The 14,396-nt window shown below is 35.1% G+C and overlaps 1 protein-coding gene across 1 annotated transcript in view; it reads right to left on the bottom strand.

The window, feature by feature from the left end:
- Positions 1-549: 549 nt before the first annotated feature.
- Positions 550-14,396, bottom strand: part of becn1 (beclin 1, autophagy related) — a 158,647-nt gene continuing 144,800 nt past the window's right edge. The window contains exons 11-12 of the mRNA XM_042753804.1: positions 13,898-14,040; positions 550-869 (exon numbers count right to left, since the gene is read on the bottom strand). Of these exons, the coding sequence (XP_042609738.1) occupies positions 701-869; positions 13,898-14,040 (312 nt within the window). The 3' untranslated portion in view covers positions 550-700. The remainder of the gene's footprint in view (positions 870-13,897; positions 14,041-14,396) is intronic.

The following is a 14,396-nucleotide window of genomic DNA, read 5'->3' on the forward strand; positions in this document are numbered from 1 at the left end:
GTAGTGAAGTGATGGCCACAAACTTATTTTTTAGCTTCAGACTATGATTCCAACCAGTAACAGGATATCAAACGTTTCATATTTTGAACCATTTTTGATTTAAATAGTCATGTAGTGTATTCGAGTCATGTTATGGGTGAAACCATGCTAGAATGGATGAAAAACAATAATTACATTTTATATAATTATAAAACCGGCCTTATCAGTTCATTAACATATGCCTGAAAGAATAATAGGATCATTATTACAAGAGTTTTAAAACTGATTATTTTATAGTAACAATGCATAAGTAAACAAATACCATGAGCAGCCAATTTTCACCTTCTATAAGCCTTTTGTAGTTGAAGTACTTCTAAATCTATACAGTATATTTTCTTACCTCTGTCTTATTACAAGGCTGAGTAAGAATAACCATTAAAGTTGCGCTTAACTCCTGGGCAGTTCCAGACAAGAAAACATTTAGGTATAGGAAAAAAAAAAAAACATCCCACTATCCCCTTCTCACCTCTAATACTCCTAGTGATGCAAATGAAATACACCAAACACAAATTCACACCACTGGTATTTAATGGTGTTTAACAGTTAAACACAACACACACACACAAAAAGATTTTAATTAGGTAAATTCTGATCTTAGTACTGTGAAGATTTCATGTGGTTTCCTGGTGTCACTGATCAGGTGTCAGAGTCGAGATCAAATCTAACGGTTGTAAAACTGCGAGGAGACCCAGGCCAGACCCCACTTCAGGTTAGTGAGCATGAACTTGAGGGCTTTGGTCCACTGTTCCTCTGAATTAAACTGAGTCTTAATAGAGTAAGAACCTCCACTGCCACCCGTGTCCTCGATCTTTCCTTTGTCCACATCCATTCTAATTACAGAAGAAAAACAGAATCTTCAGTGCAAACACAAATACATCTCAAAATCACCAAATATGAGATATTAGCAGATGAATTAGCCTCATCAAAAAATTAATAAATATGTATATATATGTATATATATATATATATATATATATATATATATATATATATATATATATATATATATATATATATATATATATATATATATATATAGGCCTATGTTTACCATTGCCTAGGACTTGATTAACAGCCTCATACTTGGTCATTTTGATATTATCAATATTACAAACAACTTTCCTACGCTTGCAAGCTTTTTTCCAGGAACCTGGCATTTGCCTAGGGTGCATGCTAAACCAGTTAAAGCGGGTGCCAATGAACGCCTCAACACCTCCGTAAACACTTTAACATAATGACACTGCATTTTAGCAAAACATTCACAATGTGTTAAGCAATGGTGTAGTCTTACAAGAAAAAAAAGAGAAAATTACTATTACCCAGTCGCACCCTCACCCAACACACACCACCAAAAAAAAAAAAAAAAATTTAATTAAACCCAAAGTAAATGTTTTTTTGGTTTATTATTTGGTTATTTTGGATTATTATATAGATATTAAATTTCTAAATGTAAAAATTTTGTTGTCATATTGCTCACCCGTCCTGTATTCCACCATGAGAAATCTGGTCACCCTAATAACTCAGCACTTGACAAAAACTCCTATGCTTTAAAGTGGTGATAGGACGTTTGGTTGGCCATTGCGTTCAAGAAATCAACAGATATGAATATGATTGGCTGTATTGCGCTGCGCTGTAATAAACACGTTGTAAATAGACACATTTTACTTTTCTCCAGAGCACGAAAACTGTGTTATTATTACAGCCTCAACTGAAGGTGCTCTTGCTATTTTTTTTTAAGGGTGTTTGGTACCCAGCACCCCCATAGAACCAGGACTGAAGGGTATTGTTAGCCTATATTTGGGGGTCCTTGTGAAAAAATAAATGCATAAATAAACAAAACAAAACTTTGAAAACCCACTGATCTATGGACAGTGCGTTACACATAGTGCAAGTGATGAATAGATTTAGAAAATGAGAGTACTCCACATTCACATACCCTCTCTTCCGCTATATGTTTTCAATAACTGCATAGCAACAGTGCAATTATTAGATCTAAAATTTGGAATTGGTAACGGAGGCTCGTTAAGATGCGAAAGTATTTCGGGTCGTGGCCACACTACCACCACTACCTTTTTTTTTGGGTATTTCACTTCTCCTTGTTTTTTTTTATGTTCTTTTATTAATTTTTACCTACCACTCACTGCCATATGTCCTTACAACTTGTGTCAGTTATACCGCTCAAAACACCAAACACAGAACGACACTGAGTTCTCTCACTGCAGCGTACACTCGCACTCAGTCAATATTGATGAGCATGGTCAACACGTTCTCACTTTCAACTCGTCACATATTGATGCTTGGTCAGGACCCTTTGGTGTCTCTTTTTAATGCACAGGGCAGGGGCGTAGCGTCTGGGTTTGCAGGGTATGCACATGCATATGGGCCCAGGTTGATTGGAGGCCCGCCAAGGGGGACCATTTAATTAAAATGAGGGAACAAATTCTTAATTTGTGGCCTAAATAAATAAATATTTTGTCTGCATGTCATGTGCAGGGTTCTTGTGTGCATTTGTTATATTGCCGTTGTAGAACTGTGTCGTTTTTTTTTTAAACTACCTGCAAACGCTGTGGATGAATTTGCTGAAAGAAATTAAATGAAATTAAATAAATTACAACTAAAATGAGATGGTAGTTTTTATTTTTTCCTTCTTTCTTTCTGTCTTTTTATGTTTTTGGTGGCTGTGCCAAGAGTGTGTTTGCATTATTGCATTAAGTAATTTAGTTAATATGGCAGCATTCTAGTGCCTTAAAGGTGCCATAGAATACAAATCACTTTTATAAGGTGTTTGAACACAGCTGTGTGGCCGCAGTGAGTGAAAACGGAAAAAAAACAGAAAAGTCCTATACTTTGTGCTAACATTTTATGCCGGACTGCCGGACAAACGAGGGTCAGTTCAGCGCTGAAGTTGTGCAAAGATTGTTTCCGAAAGAGGGATCATTACCAACTTTTTTTGCACAAATTTCCAGATTCCAGATAAAGTAAGCATCACACGCCATATTTTGTTTTCCAAAAGAGCTACTTGGCTCTCTGTAAGGCTAATGTTGCTAAAGCTACCCATTGTCTCTGCCTGTTTTGACTAATGCTGCCTTCAAGTGCTACCAGAAGGATCGTAAATAGCAATGTGGTAGTTAAAAATTGCATTTGGAAGCAATGTGAGGTCAGTAAGACGGTCACCACCAGTTAAACCGTAACACGAGAATGAGCTCTTGAAGCTCTGCACTCTTCTGAAAATGGAGGCGGTGGCACCAGCTCATTTTCATTTAAAGGGGACAATCACAAAATAAGTGCCTGAAATGACTCCAGACTTGACTCGACTTGAGGAAAAGGACTCCTGAATATTTTAAAAGCAACTCAAGTCTTAATCCTTATTTAACTGATATTCAAAAGGCGGACCACATCCTCACCCTGGCATCCATCCAGACTGCGAACCATTACAGTAGCACCATTTTGTGACCAGCGAGTCGAAACAGTTGAGCGGATCACATAACAAGCGCTCGGGATCCTTTATGGCAAATAGCCTTCAGCACTATATAGGCTACTCTAGTATTGTTTATCTAAAGCCAAACACTCTTTATTCAAGCCCTTTCAGCTCCATGCGCTTTCTCTCTCTCCGGATGTGCTCTGGCGCAGGTGACGCGGTTATTTTAACAACACTAGAAACATGGAGAGCAGCAAAATTATAGATTACTTTCACTAAAACAGCAGAAAAAACAATGCTGCAAATAGTTATTTTTCTTACTATCTATAAACTGTTCAAACCAGATGTGGCAAGACATTTCTGATCTACATCTAGCATTATTAATCTGTAGGCTAAGAACATTTTTAAAAGAATCATGTCATTATAATTGGGTAATTGTTGTTAGATGACTAGAATAGAACTTAAAATTTGAAACTGCTGGTAATCTTTCTTTTCTGCTCAAGATGAGAATGGAAAAGCCTGAACAGAAACAGTATTTTTTCGGACCTCTGCTTGGAAGAAAACATAGCTGCACCTCTTGGAACTTTAATTGAATACCCCTGACTTATATCAAAAATAAATAATTTATTTGTATGATTGTGTAATATCTGTGTCACATATTTTCTTATGTGTCATGGTAGATAGGACTTATTATAGAATTTGATTACAGAAAAACTGTTTTGAACATGGTAAAGGATTAAAACATAACAGGCTGGATGTACATTAACCTTACATCTTAACACCTCTTAAAAAAAAAAAAAAAAAGATCATAGATCATATATTTTGTCTATAGCCTATAAAACAGCTTTGTAGGAAGATTTCAACACATGAGGATTCAGAATGGGATTTTTTTTTTAGCGAACTACTAAATGACTTGAGAATCGACTCGGACTCATGACCAAAAACTCAAGACTTGACTCAGACTCCAGTGACAAAGACTTCAGACTTGACTCGGACTCCAGGTTAAAGACTTCAGACTTGACTCGGACTCCAACTTAACGACTTGTGAACAAATCTGCATTCTATTGCACTTTTAATATTTTTAGAAAAAAGTCAAAATTACGAGATAGAGATGAGAAAGTTGTGTTATACTGCGTTATATTCCACCTATTCATGAATATTCATGAAAAAAGGGTTTGTGGTGCTTAACTGACTGATTTATTAAAATAATAAAACAATGTTGGCAAAGTTATATTGTTGGCATTTCTGAGGTAAATGTTATCTTACGACTATTCAAGGGCTGTTTTATTGACTATTTTAGAAACACTGATTGATTGACGGATTAGCCTACATGAGATATTCGTATAAGTTGTTCTGATTTTTTCAGCATGTCTTCTGATATTCATTCATGTGAAGTGAAGTGAAGTGAAGTGAAGTGACGTGTGGCCAAGTATGGTAACCCATACTCGAAATTTGTGCTCTGCATTTAACCCATCCAAGTGCACACACACAGTAGTGAACACAAACACACACCGTGAACACACACCAAAGGGTCTCAACTCATGTTTATCTCGTTCTGGAACGAATAGAAAAATAGATGATTGATTCACGTGCCGTTTGAAATGAGGTGAATCTCACGCCATATTAAAGAGTGGAAATACACATTTATTGTTTGTATTTCGTGATAAAATTTACAGAATTTAAAATCTCCGATTTGTGTAATATTAAAAGTAACACAACACGCTGACTGCAATTATTGGGCGGCTGATGCGCTTCTAATGAATATACTTGAAAATGTAAAATATTATTTCCAAGCATTTTTTTCAAAACAAGACCAGCCTGTATATGTTTCAGACGCCCAACCAATTTTTATTAATAAAACAGTCATGAAATATTATTTACCTCAAAAAAGACAACAATAAGCCGCGTTGAAGCCTACATTAATCTATAATGTTTGGGGGGGCCGTACAAATATTTTTTGTATATGGGTCTGGGGCTGACTTGCTATGCCACTGGGACAGGGTACCCCTTTAGCATCATTTATCGACATGCAGGCTCCTCCGTTGCTTTATTTTTTGCCATTATTGCATATATGTTGGGGTGTGATTTCTCAATGTAAACAGTCACGACAATTTTATTTACATTACACTATTAACACATTTATGAGCATGCAAACCAACCCTAAACCTAACCATTTGTCAATATTAAACACAGTATTTAACAGGCCTTAACTACATTCACAATTTACTCAAAAAGTATTAATATTCCAAGTCTTTTGAGGCAAAACGATTGATTTGTGAGAGGAATGGACAATCTCTATCCACCTTAAAGCTCAGATCCTGCTGTGTGCAGTCTGTGCACAAATTAAAAAATTGCTGCCAGAAGAAACGTTACGTTAGCTTTGGTTGTGAAATGCCATTGGCTCTTGTGTGTCTCGTGACTGACTGCGTCATGCTAATGTTCGGGACTAGTGATGGGAAGTCCGGTTCTTTTCCATGAACCGGTTCTATATTTTAAAATTCCTTTAAAAAAATAGCATGCATTTTTGTCAAGCATATACTTTGTTATTTGTTACCTGTCCTTTATTTTGACAGAGAACTTCTTGAGAAAAAGATATCTGTCTGTACACTGGTGTGTATCATATTCCTTAAAATATCAGAGTGCAAGATTTGCGAGGTGTGCATTATGCTGAGTGCGTTGCGCAGCATTTATTCTTATGTCTACATATTTTATCTCAAGTACAAATCTTGTTTGGTTTTATTTTGGATAATTGCATGTAAAAAAAAAAGATTTACTTTGTAATGCACATGCAAAACGTGAAACTGCAATCTTATTCGCAGTCAATAGCATTTTATAATAATTGGTACAATAATATTTAACTTAACCTGCTTTATATCTTTATTATTTAATGCAAAAGAGATTTATTAAAACAATCAAAATCAACAAATTGGAGCAGCATCAGCCGTTAGATCATTTTAAAACGTCAAATAGCCTTCAATTTACAGGTTATAACTGCATCTGTCTCGGCTGTAGACTTATTAGATTTATTTTTAATGTGGATCCCGTACTGTAACCTAAAAGAAATGTGCTCTATTATTATTCATATTCAAGTGTTTGTGCGAAAATTATTAATGCGCATGCATGACAGGGAAGCGCCCTCTCGATCACTTTTTCCTGATAATAACTTAAAATTGGGGTGTCTCGCATACATGAGAAATGTATCTACAGAAAGCTTGAAATGTAAGCATTATGTAATCTGTGAAGGTTGCATTTCTCTTTAAAGGCGCGTACAGTATACTGTGGGGATGATAGTCAGCACTGTGAATTTAATATTGCAGCCGACAAGAAAACATTAGTTTACTAATAAAAAATTAAAATGTCTCCTTTTTCACAATTATTAGGCTACTTCTGCCTGTGCTTTGTGGCATTAAGAACAAATGTTTTTGTCTCTTTGGCAGATGCGCGTCTCTTTCGCCAGTTTCTTTGTCTCTCTCTCAGAGGCGCCTCATCTCTCCTGAGAAAAAAACACCATATTATATTGTATGTAATACTCATGCAGTTGCAAAAATGACTAAAGCCAAATCAAACGAGGCATTTGTTCTTCTTTGCCTATACCTTCTCTGCAAGTTTGAAACCCTCATAAGACACTGTCCATATGAATGAGGAAGACATTCACACCTTTACTTCAACCCCCACAAGCTATACAGAACAAACCCCAACCCCCTCCAGCTGAACTGAATTCGGTCTGTTTTTTGGCTGCGAGGAACAGTGTTGTCATGCTATTGGGATGAAATATGCTGCCTGCACTTACAGCAGCCCTACTCTTTTTATTTATTATTTTCTTGCAGCCCATATTATTATTTTCACACCATAATAATAACAAATTCTCAATTGATAATTAATCATTCTTTTTGCGAAAATCCTTGTTATTTGTGAACGTCGGTTTGAGGAAGGTTTTAAGACCAAGTGGAATCCTCTGCCAGCTGCTCCTGCTTCACAGAGAGCGCCACTTGCGCTAACTGCACCCAGGTTCACCGTCAGGGTTATTTTTAATTGAAAAGCATAACAACAATAAAACAGTAAGATGCATTGACAAACTAGCTTACAAAACGTTTATTAACAAAAACGAATAAGAGGCATAGGCCTACAATATGCTGTATTATATACCGACTTATAAATTTAGCAAACACTAAGGAATCAAATAATAATTAAATAATAATAATAATAAAGAGAGCCTCCATAGCATAACGTGAGGTAAATAGCAAAGGTGACAGTGCTTGCATGTTTTTTTTTCTCCACAAGAATACCAACATGTTCACCTTCTCTGGTTATGTAACAGAAATGCCAACGCTATGAGGTGGTCGGGCACTGCGACCGCTCACAAAATTTTGTCACACAGACAGAAAAAAATGGTCACAGTCTGGAGTCCTGCAATTAATAGGAAATATAACCAAAACAGGTTATTAATATTTTATTTATATGAATAATAAAATAAATGCAAGGAAAACTCATCCACTCAATTTTGTAATATTTTTTAATTTTGTAGTCCGTATGAAAAGGTGCATTTATTTCTATTAAAGGCACGTCTATGTGGAGATGGTGAGTCAGCGACGGCATTCAGTAACTTCATCTTTGCACCCTACACTGACTCAGAAAGCAATTGTTTATTAATAAATAATTAAAATGTCTTCCTCTCTTGCACGAGTTATGCATGCGTAAGGAGTCAAAAGTTGTTTATTTATTTATTTATTTAATTATCATCTTAATTATTAAATACAATAGGCTACACCTTGTATATAATTGATTCCAGGAAAAAATCTGAGGGGGTGCTTTTGTCTTTCTTGGGGGTGCTGAAGCACCTGCTAGCCCCTCCTTAGCGCCGCCCATGATGATAACATATTTTTAAGTTAGGCTACTTTAATCCATATAAATAATTTAAGCAATTTAAAGCTTTTTTTAATACTAGATTCAACTTGAATTTTAATACTATTAAACTGACTTTAAAATCTCAAGGAGATTATAAGTTGAAACGGGTAACATTGCATGTTAAATAGCCTAAATGAACTTGTATCTCCTATCCGAAGACCTTGATTGCGTGTTACCATGAAACTAACAATATAATTAGATTTTTTTAAAATTAACAATTCCTGTATAAAATGGGACAGCAACCTTTATACCAATTAATCGCCTATTTTCGTTTGCTGCATGTTTTTTAAAAACACGCTAAAAATAAATTAAGTTTTTGAGAGGAAAAAAAAATATAAGTCATGTGTTTTATTACATTCAGAAATAATAATGGCAGGCCTAATAATGTTATAATGTACCAACATTATAAACATTATAGGATATTTTTTTAGTTCCCTTCACTTTACAACAAATACTTTAAATTTAACTATCAGAACAGAACAAGAATTAAAAATATATAATTCTAATGGATAAATATAATTGCAGTATATAATAATATAGGCTTAGCTATAAACAAAAAATAACAAAATAAATAAAAAATAAAAATAATAATTTAAAGTGAAACGGTTGCTTTCCTCTCTCATTCGGGACAAGTCCGAACGTTTCCATATTCGTGATGTTGCCCATTTGAAGCTTAACTATTATTCATTAGGTAAAATAGGCTTTGTAGTTCACGCATGTTTCAGTATTGATAGAAAAAAATCATAATGAGCAAAAATATGCCAAAGTGGACTGCTGCTCACGCCGAATGGCACGGTGAATGGCTGCGCTGTTTCTAATGAATAAGTATGCGTGAGGCACCAGCGCAATCAAACAGCTGAAACAGACAATACTCCATTTTTGGTCACACAGTAAAGGCATAATTCAAAAATGCAAAGTGTTAGCAGTTTAAAAAATAAAGAATAATAGCAGAGTTAATAATAATTATTTCTAAATGCAGGACTGTTCTCATTTCGCTCTGCATATGGAGCCTGAAGGAATTTTTATTTTATTTTTTATTTTTACTAAGAATGAACTGAAATGAAAACATTTCGTTTTTAATCCATATATATATACACACAATTGGAATCTCCTGAATGAATGATTTAATGACAAATACTTTTTTTAAACAGGCAGTTGTCGCCACCTCCTGGTGGAAGAGGATAAGCGTTACAATACATGTAATTGTTAAGATGCTTTCATTTTGATCACTACTGTAGAGAATAAGTGTTTATACCCAGACTATAAACATTTATCCCAGTACTTATGTTTTTAAATGTCTGTAAAACAGAAATAATGATGTGTGGTTGAAAAGACTGTTTGTGTTGCTCTTTCTGGATCAGCAGCAGCATGAATGATTCATTAACATGGGCAGCGATAAAATGTGCTTCTCACGCTCAACTGACACTCGCAATGTGCAACAGTTGTAACAGACATAGCTGAATCGTTGTCATTCAGGAATAAGACTGTGTGGGTGTTTGAATCGAGATCGCGATCTTTAAACGATTAATCATGTAGCTCTAATGTTTTGAGAGGATATCGTCATGTTCTCGTGAGGCCAGTTGGATCTTGCGAGACACAAGATCTCATCACATCTCTAGCTTAAAATATAACGTGCATACACAATAGTAAAGTCCTCGGGTTCACTCACGCTCATAGTATATTAATATCAGTACAATATAACATGCATACAAAATAGTAAATAGTAAAATTCATTTACATGTTTTGACTGCTGCATGTTCATCATGTTAAAATTTTAATATAATTAGTTGCATTTTCCAGTAAGTTTTATCTGTTATTAAATAAACTTAATTTCGTCAAATTCGCCCCCTCATTCAAGTCCTCGTTTCACTCATGCTCATAGTATATTAATATCAGCACAGCATCAGTTTTAGCTTCATGCATGCTCAGTATCTCCAGCTCATCAGTTCTCAGTGCCGAAGTGTCCGAAAGAAACGGTTCTCAGTATGTCGAATGTGTCCAAAAGACACAGTTCTCGGTTCAGTGTACTGGTGATTTGAGAACTGTTGACTCGAATCGCTGTACCATTTGGTACTACACGCATGCTCAGTATCATCAGCTCATTGGTTCTTAGTATGTCGAAAGTGTCCATAATGTCAAACGTGTCCGAAAGAAACAGTTCTCAGCATGTCGAACGTGTCCAAAAGATACTCTTGGTTCAGTGTACTGGTGATTCGAAAGCCGTTGACACGAGAACCGCTGTAGCAGTATCGTTCGTTCTGTAGTACACGTATGCTCAGTATATCAGCTGCTCATGCTCATCGGTTCTCTCAGTCTGCACAGCATGTTTTAGTGCTGTTAGAGTTACAGGAGTAACATATACTCCAGGATATTAGTACTTTATTAAGTCATAGAGACTTGTCAGGCATGTCTGAAATGAGAAACTTTAGAAAATTGTGGATCAGTGCTGACTCGAGATGCAATGTTTTGAACATTCACTCCGATTCACTAAAAAGAACTGGTTCAAAAGAACGATTTGTTTCACGAACCGGACATCACTATTCGGGCCGATAATGAGGCCGATGAGATATGCATCTCAATGCATAGCCAATGATACAATACATTAAAAATTAAGCAGCTATGCGATGTGATTTATCCCTATTACGATGCAATGCGAACTGATTTTGATTCGATTCGATGCAATACAATGTAATGGAAAAAAATATGATCACTTCTAATGCCTCGAGGCCTGTTTCATAAAACAAGTTTACTAAATAACTAGGCTTATTTTAGTTAGTCTGACTCATTGTCAAATTATTTGGTTCCATAAAGCAAATTTAACATAGGCCTAGATCAAGCTCTGACTCTCTCACATACTATTATTTTACTTTTTTTAATTACAATTTCTAGCCATGCAGCCTTTCTTTCTGGTTTTATTACAGCTGTACCTTTTATAGTTAGCAGAACAGATTACAGAACATTAGAACATTACAATCTAAAATCGCTCTTTAAAGCATTAAAATTACTAAATTAAAAGTTAAAATCATTGAATTAAAAATGAAAATAAATAAAGAAAATTACTATTTTAACTAGTATAAGAAACACACATTAACTATTTGAGCTTAGTATTTAGTACTGTACTAGATTGTCTTTGATTTACCCATTACAATAGCTCCTTTACAGTTACTGCTATAATAAAAATACAATTATGTGTAGGTTTGAATTTCTACAAAAGACACATTTAATGTCCAAGATCAAATATTTTAGCAAAATGTATATTTTATTTAGAATTATTGCGCTACTATAAGATTGCATTCCTTCTGTTTAGCACGCATGCTTGCAGCAGCACTCGCGTAAGCTTCGCCCACTCCTGACAGCAAAATGGATATATTTGCATGACTTTCTAACATTTACAGATGAAAAATATACCGGTGACATGTCAGTTATGCATGGAGGAAAACACAATATCTCAAGTGCATTAAACAGCACAAATTTATTCACTGTTTGCCATGGTGGATCGATTTGATTGACATTAAGGGCTGCTTAAGAATAAGCGTGCACAAATTAGTGAACTTAAATTGTCGTTTATGGAACCGCTTTAACCCCAATTGATTTTTGTTAGGTTATTTTAAGTAAGGTTTTGGATTTTAATCCCTGCTTTTCTTAGCGTCTTTTATGAAACAGGCCTTGGGTCTCCGTAGTGTTGTGATTCATCAGATTCATGCAGCAGCGGTTGTGATCAGAGCTAGAATGTGCTTGAGAAACAGTTTAGAGAGGAGAAATCAATCAAACATAATATTGGTCACAGATTTTTGGTTACTTTCTAAAGTATAAAAGTATACCACATCCACTAATAATTATATATAAATAGTTTTTTTACTGATGCAAACATGTTAGAAATGATGCATTGTGATACAAATGCCAACTTGTAGCCGATGCACTTTTTAAATCGATGCATCGCATCGTTAACTTTTATGTCGATGCACCGGTGTGAATCGGTGAATCTACCAATTGGGACTTGGGAGAATCTTTTTGAATGAGATGTGAGCGGTGCGCTTGAAGGGAGCAGAATCATTTTCAGCAATTAATACCTTATGATTTACTCTGTTCTTCACATAAAGATATCATTAGATATCATAAAGACTTGGAATGCAACACGACTTGTTTGTAATACTTTTTATACTACTTTTTTATGGTCAGTTTTTGCAGTAAATACCTGTGACTGTATTTTTATTTGACTACCCTGATAGCACATGTCCATCACAGAGATGTCCATTTGATGTCTACATTTACATCTGCAAGACATATTTTTTTAGAGAGTTTGCTGATTTACAATACGTCTATAAGATGTTTCCTATCAGATGTCAAATAGACGTTTAAAAGATGTTTATGATTTAGAATGCATATTAAACTCACATCTTAAAGACGTCTATCAGATGTTTGTACACAGCAGATGCTTTCCAGATGAAGCAATCTTTAACAGACATCTTGCAGACATGTGTGCTATCTGGGTATTTACTTGTTTTATATTGTTCAGAAGTGGGTAGGTTTAGGTTAGGGGTGTGGTTAGGTGCTCCAAAATATCTTTGAAAGTATAAATTTAAAATTTCTATTTTTACAAATGCATGCAAACCATTAAATGTGTCTTGATTTGATGCATAAGGCAAACAACTGAAAGCAATGGAGTACCCAGCATGTCAAAAAGTTACGCTAAAGGGGTACCCTGTGCATTAAAAAGTGACCCCAAGGGGTCCTGACCAAGAGTCGCTATGTGACGAGTTGGGAGTGAGAACGTGTTGGCGTTGTATATACCGAGGGTATTAAGCAAATATTGACCTAAGCATACAGTGTATACGTGTGTACGGCCCCGATTTAAGCAGCTGAACATTAGCATAAAAAGCAAAAAAAATAATAAGTTCTGAATATTATGTTTTTAAACGAATGACTACATCAGCAAAATGATGGAAGTTGTTTACCATTACCACAAAAAAAAGAATAAATAAAAATAAAATAATAATAATAAAATATATAAATAAATAAAATTAAATGTTAAAAAATCTTAAGGTCTATCTATATCATACAAAATATTTTAATTAATGATATTATTACTCTAATCAAATGCATCAATCACCATCTACAGCTGCATAATATCCATATGTGACCAACCTTAACATTGGTTTTCTTGAAGAACCAAACAGTTATTTAGACTGGGTTATTCAGTATAAAATACATTTTTGATGTAATATGAGCAGATCTAAATGTATCTACTTTTTTTCCCATTTATTTTCACTTCAGCCAATATGGATGTGCAAATGCTGTGTAAATAATAAAAAAAAAAATTCATGTACAGACGGTGAATAATTTCAATGCTTATAAAGACAACTTATTTAAACAATTTGCAAAAATAGGCACCTACGCCTACCCAGGGCTCCAAAATGGAAACTTCCCCGTTCGTTAGCCCCCTTGCATCAGCTAGAGTTACATCTTGCAAAAGACTGATGGTCTATAATGACATGCCATTTTTGTTATGTAAATTTGTGTTCTGGACATTCTCACCTATATGGCAGACAAAAGCCTGTGTCGCCCTTCTCCACCTCATCTTTAAACTGCTGGACACAGTCAAGGAAGGCCACCATAGCATGGTCAAATTTATTATCCCAGAAAAATCTGAGACCACCTGAGCAATACAACGGCAACTCCTACAACAGGAAACAAGAAAAAATATGCTGATTAACAGTACATTTCCTCCAATACAGTTTTAAAGGAAAGAATGTGTCTTCCTGATAATTGAGTTAAGCCTACTAGGAAATGCAAATAACCTCTTCATGACCTGTTCATTTCCTTTACTGGCTTTGTTTAGTTTTTACTTTCAAGAATAGAACAGTACTTTTTTTGAAAACCAGTTGATGATGTGTGAGGGGTTTCATGTGAAGTTATTGGTTACAGTATCGATCCGGGGTCGGGGACCTATGCCGCGTTTCCACCGAAATTACCCGGAACAATTGCGTTTCTACCGTGCTCTATAGTACTGTGAATATTAGGCAAATAGTCTGGT

The sequence above is a fragment of the Cyprinus carpio genome, unplaced genomic scaffold (genome assembly GCF_018340385.1).
Source record: "Cyprinus carpio isolate SPL01 unplaced genomic scaffold, ASM1834038v1 S000000030, whole genome shotgun sequence".
Lineage (NCBI taxonomy): Eukaryota > Metazoa > Chordata > Actinopteri > Cypriniformes > Cyprinidae > Cyprinus > Cyprinus carpio.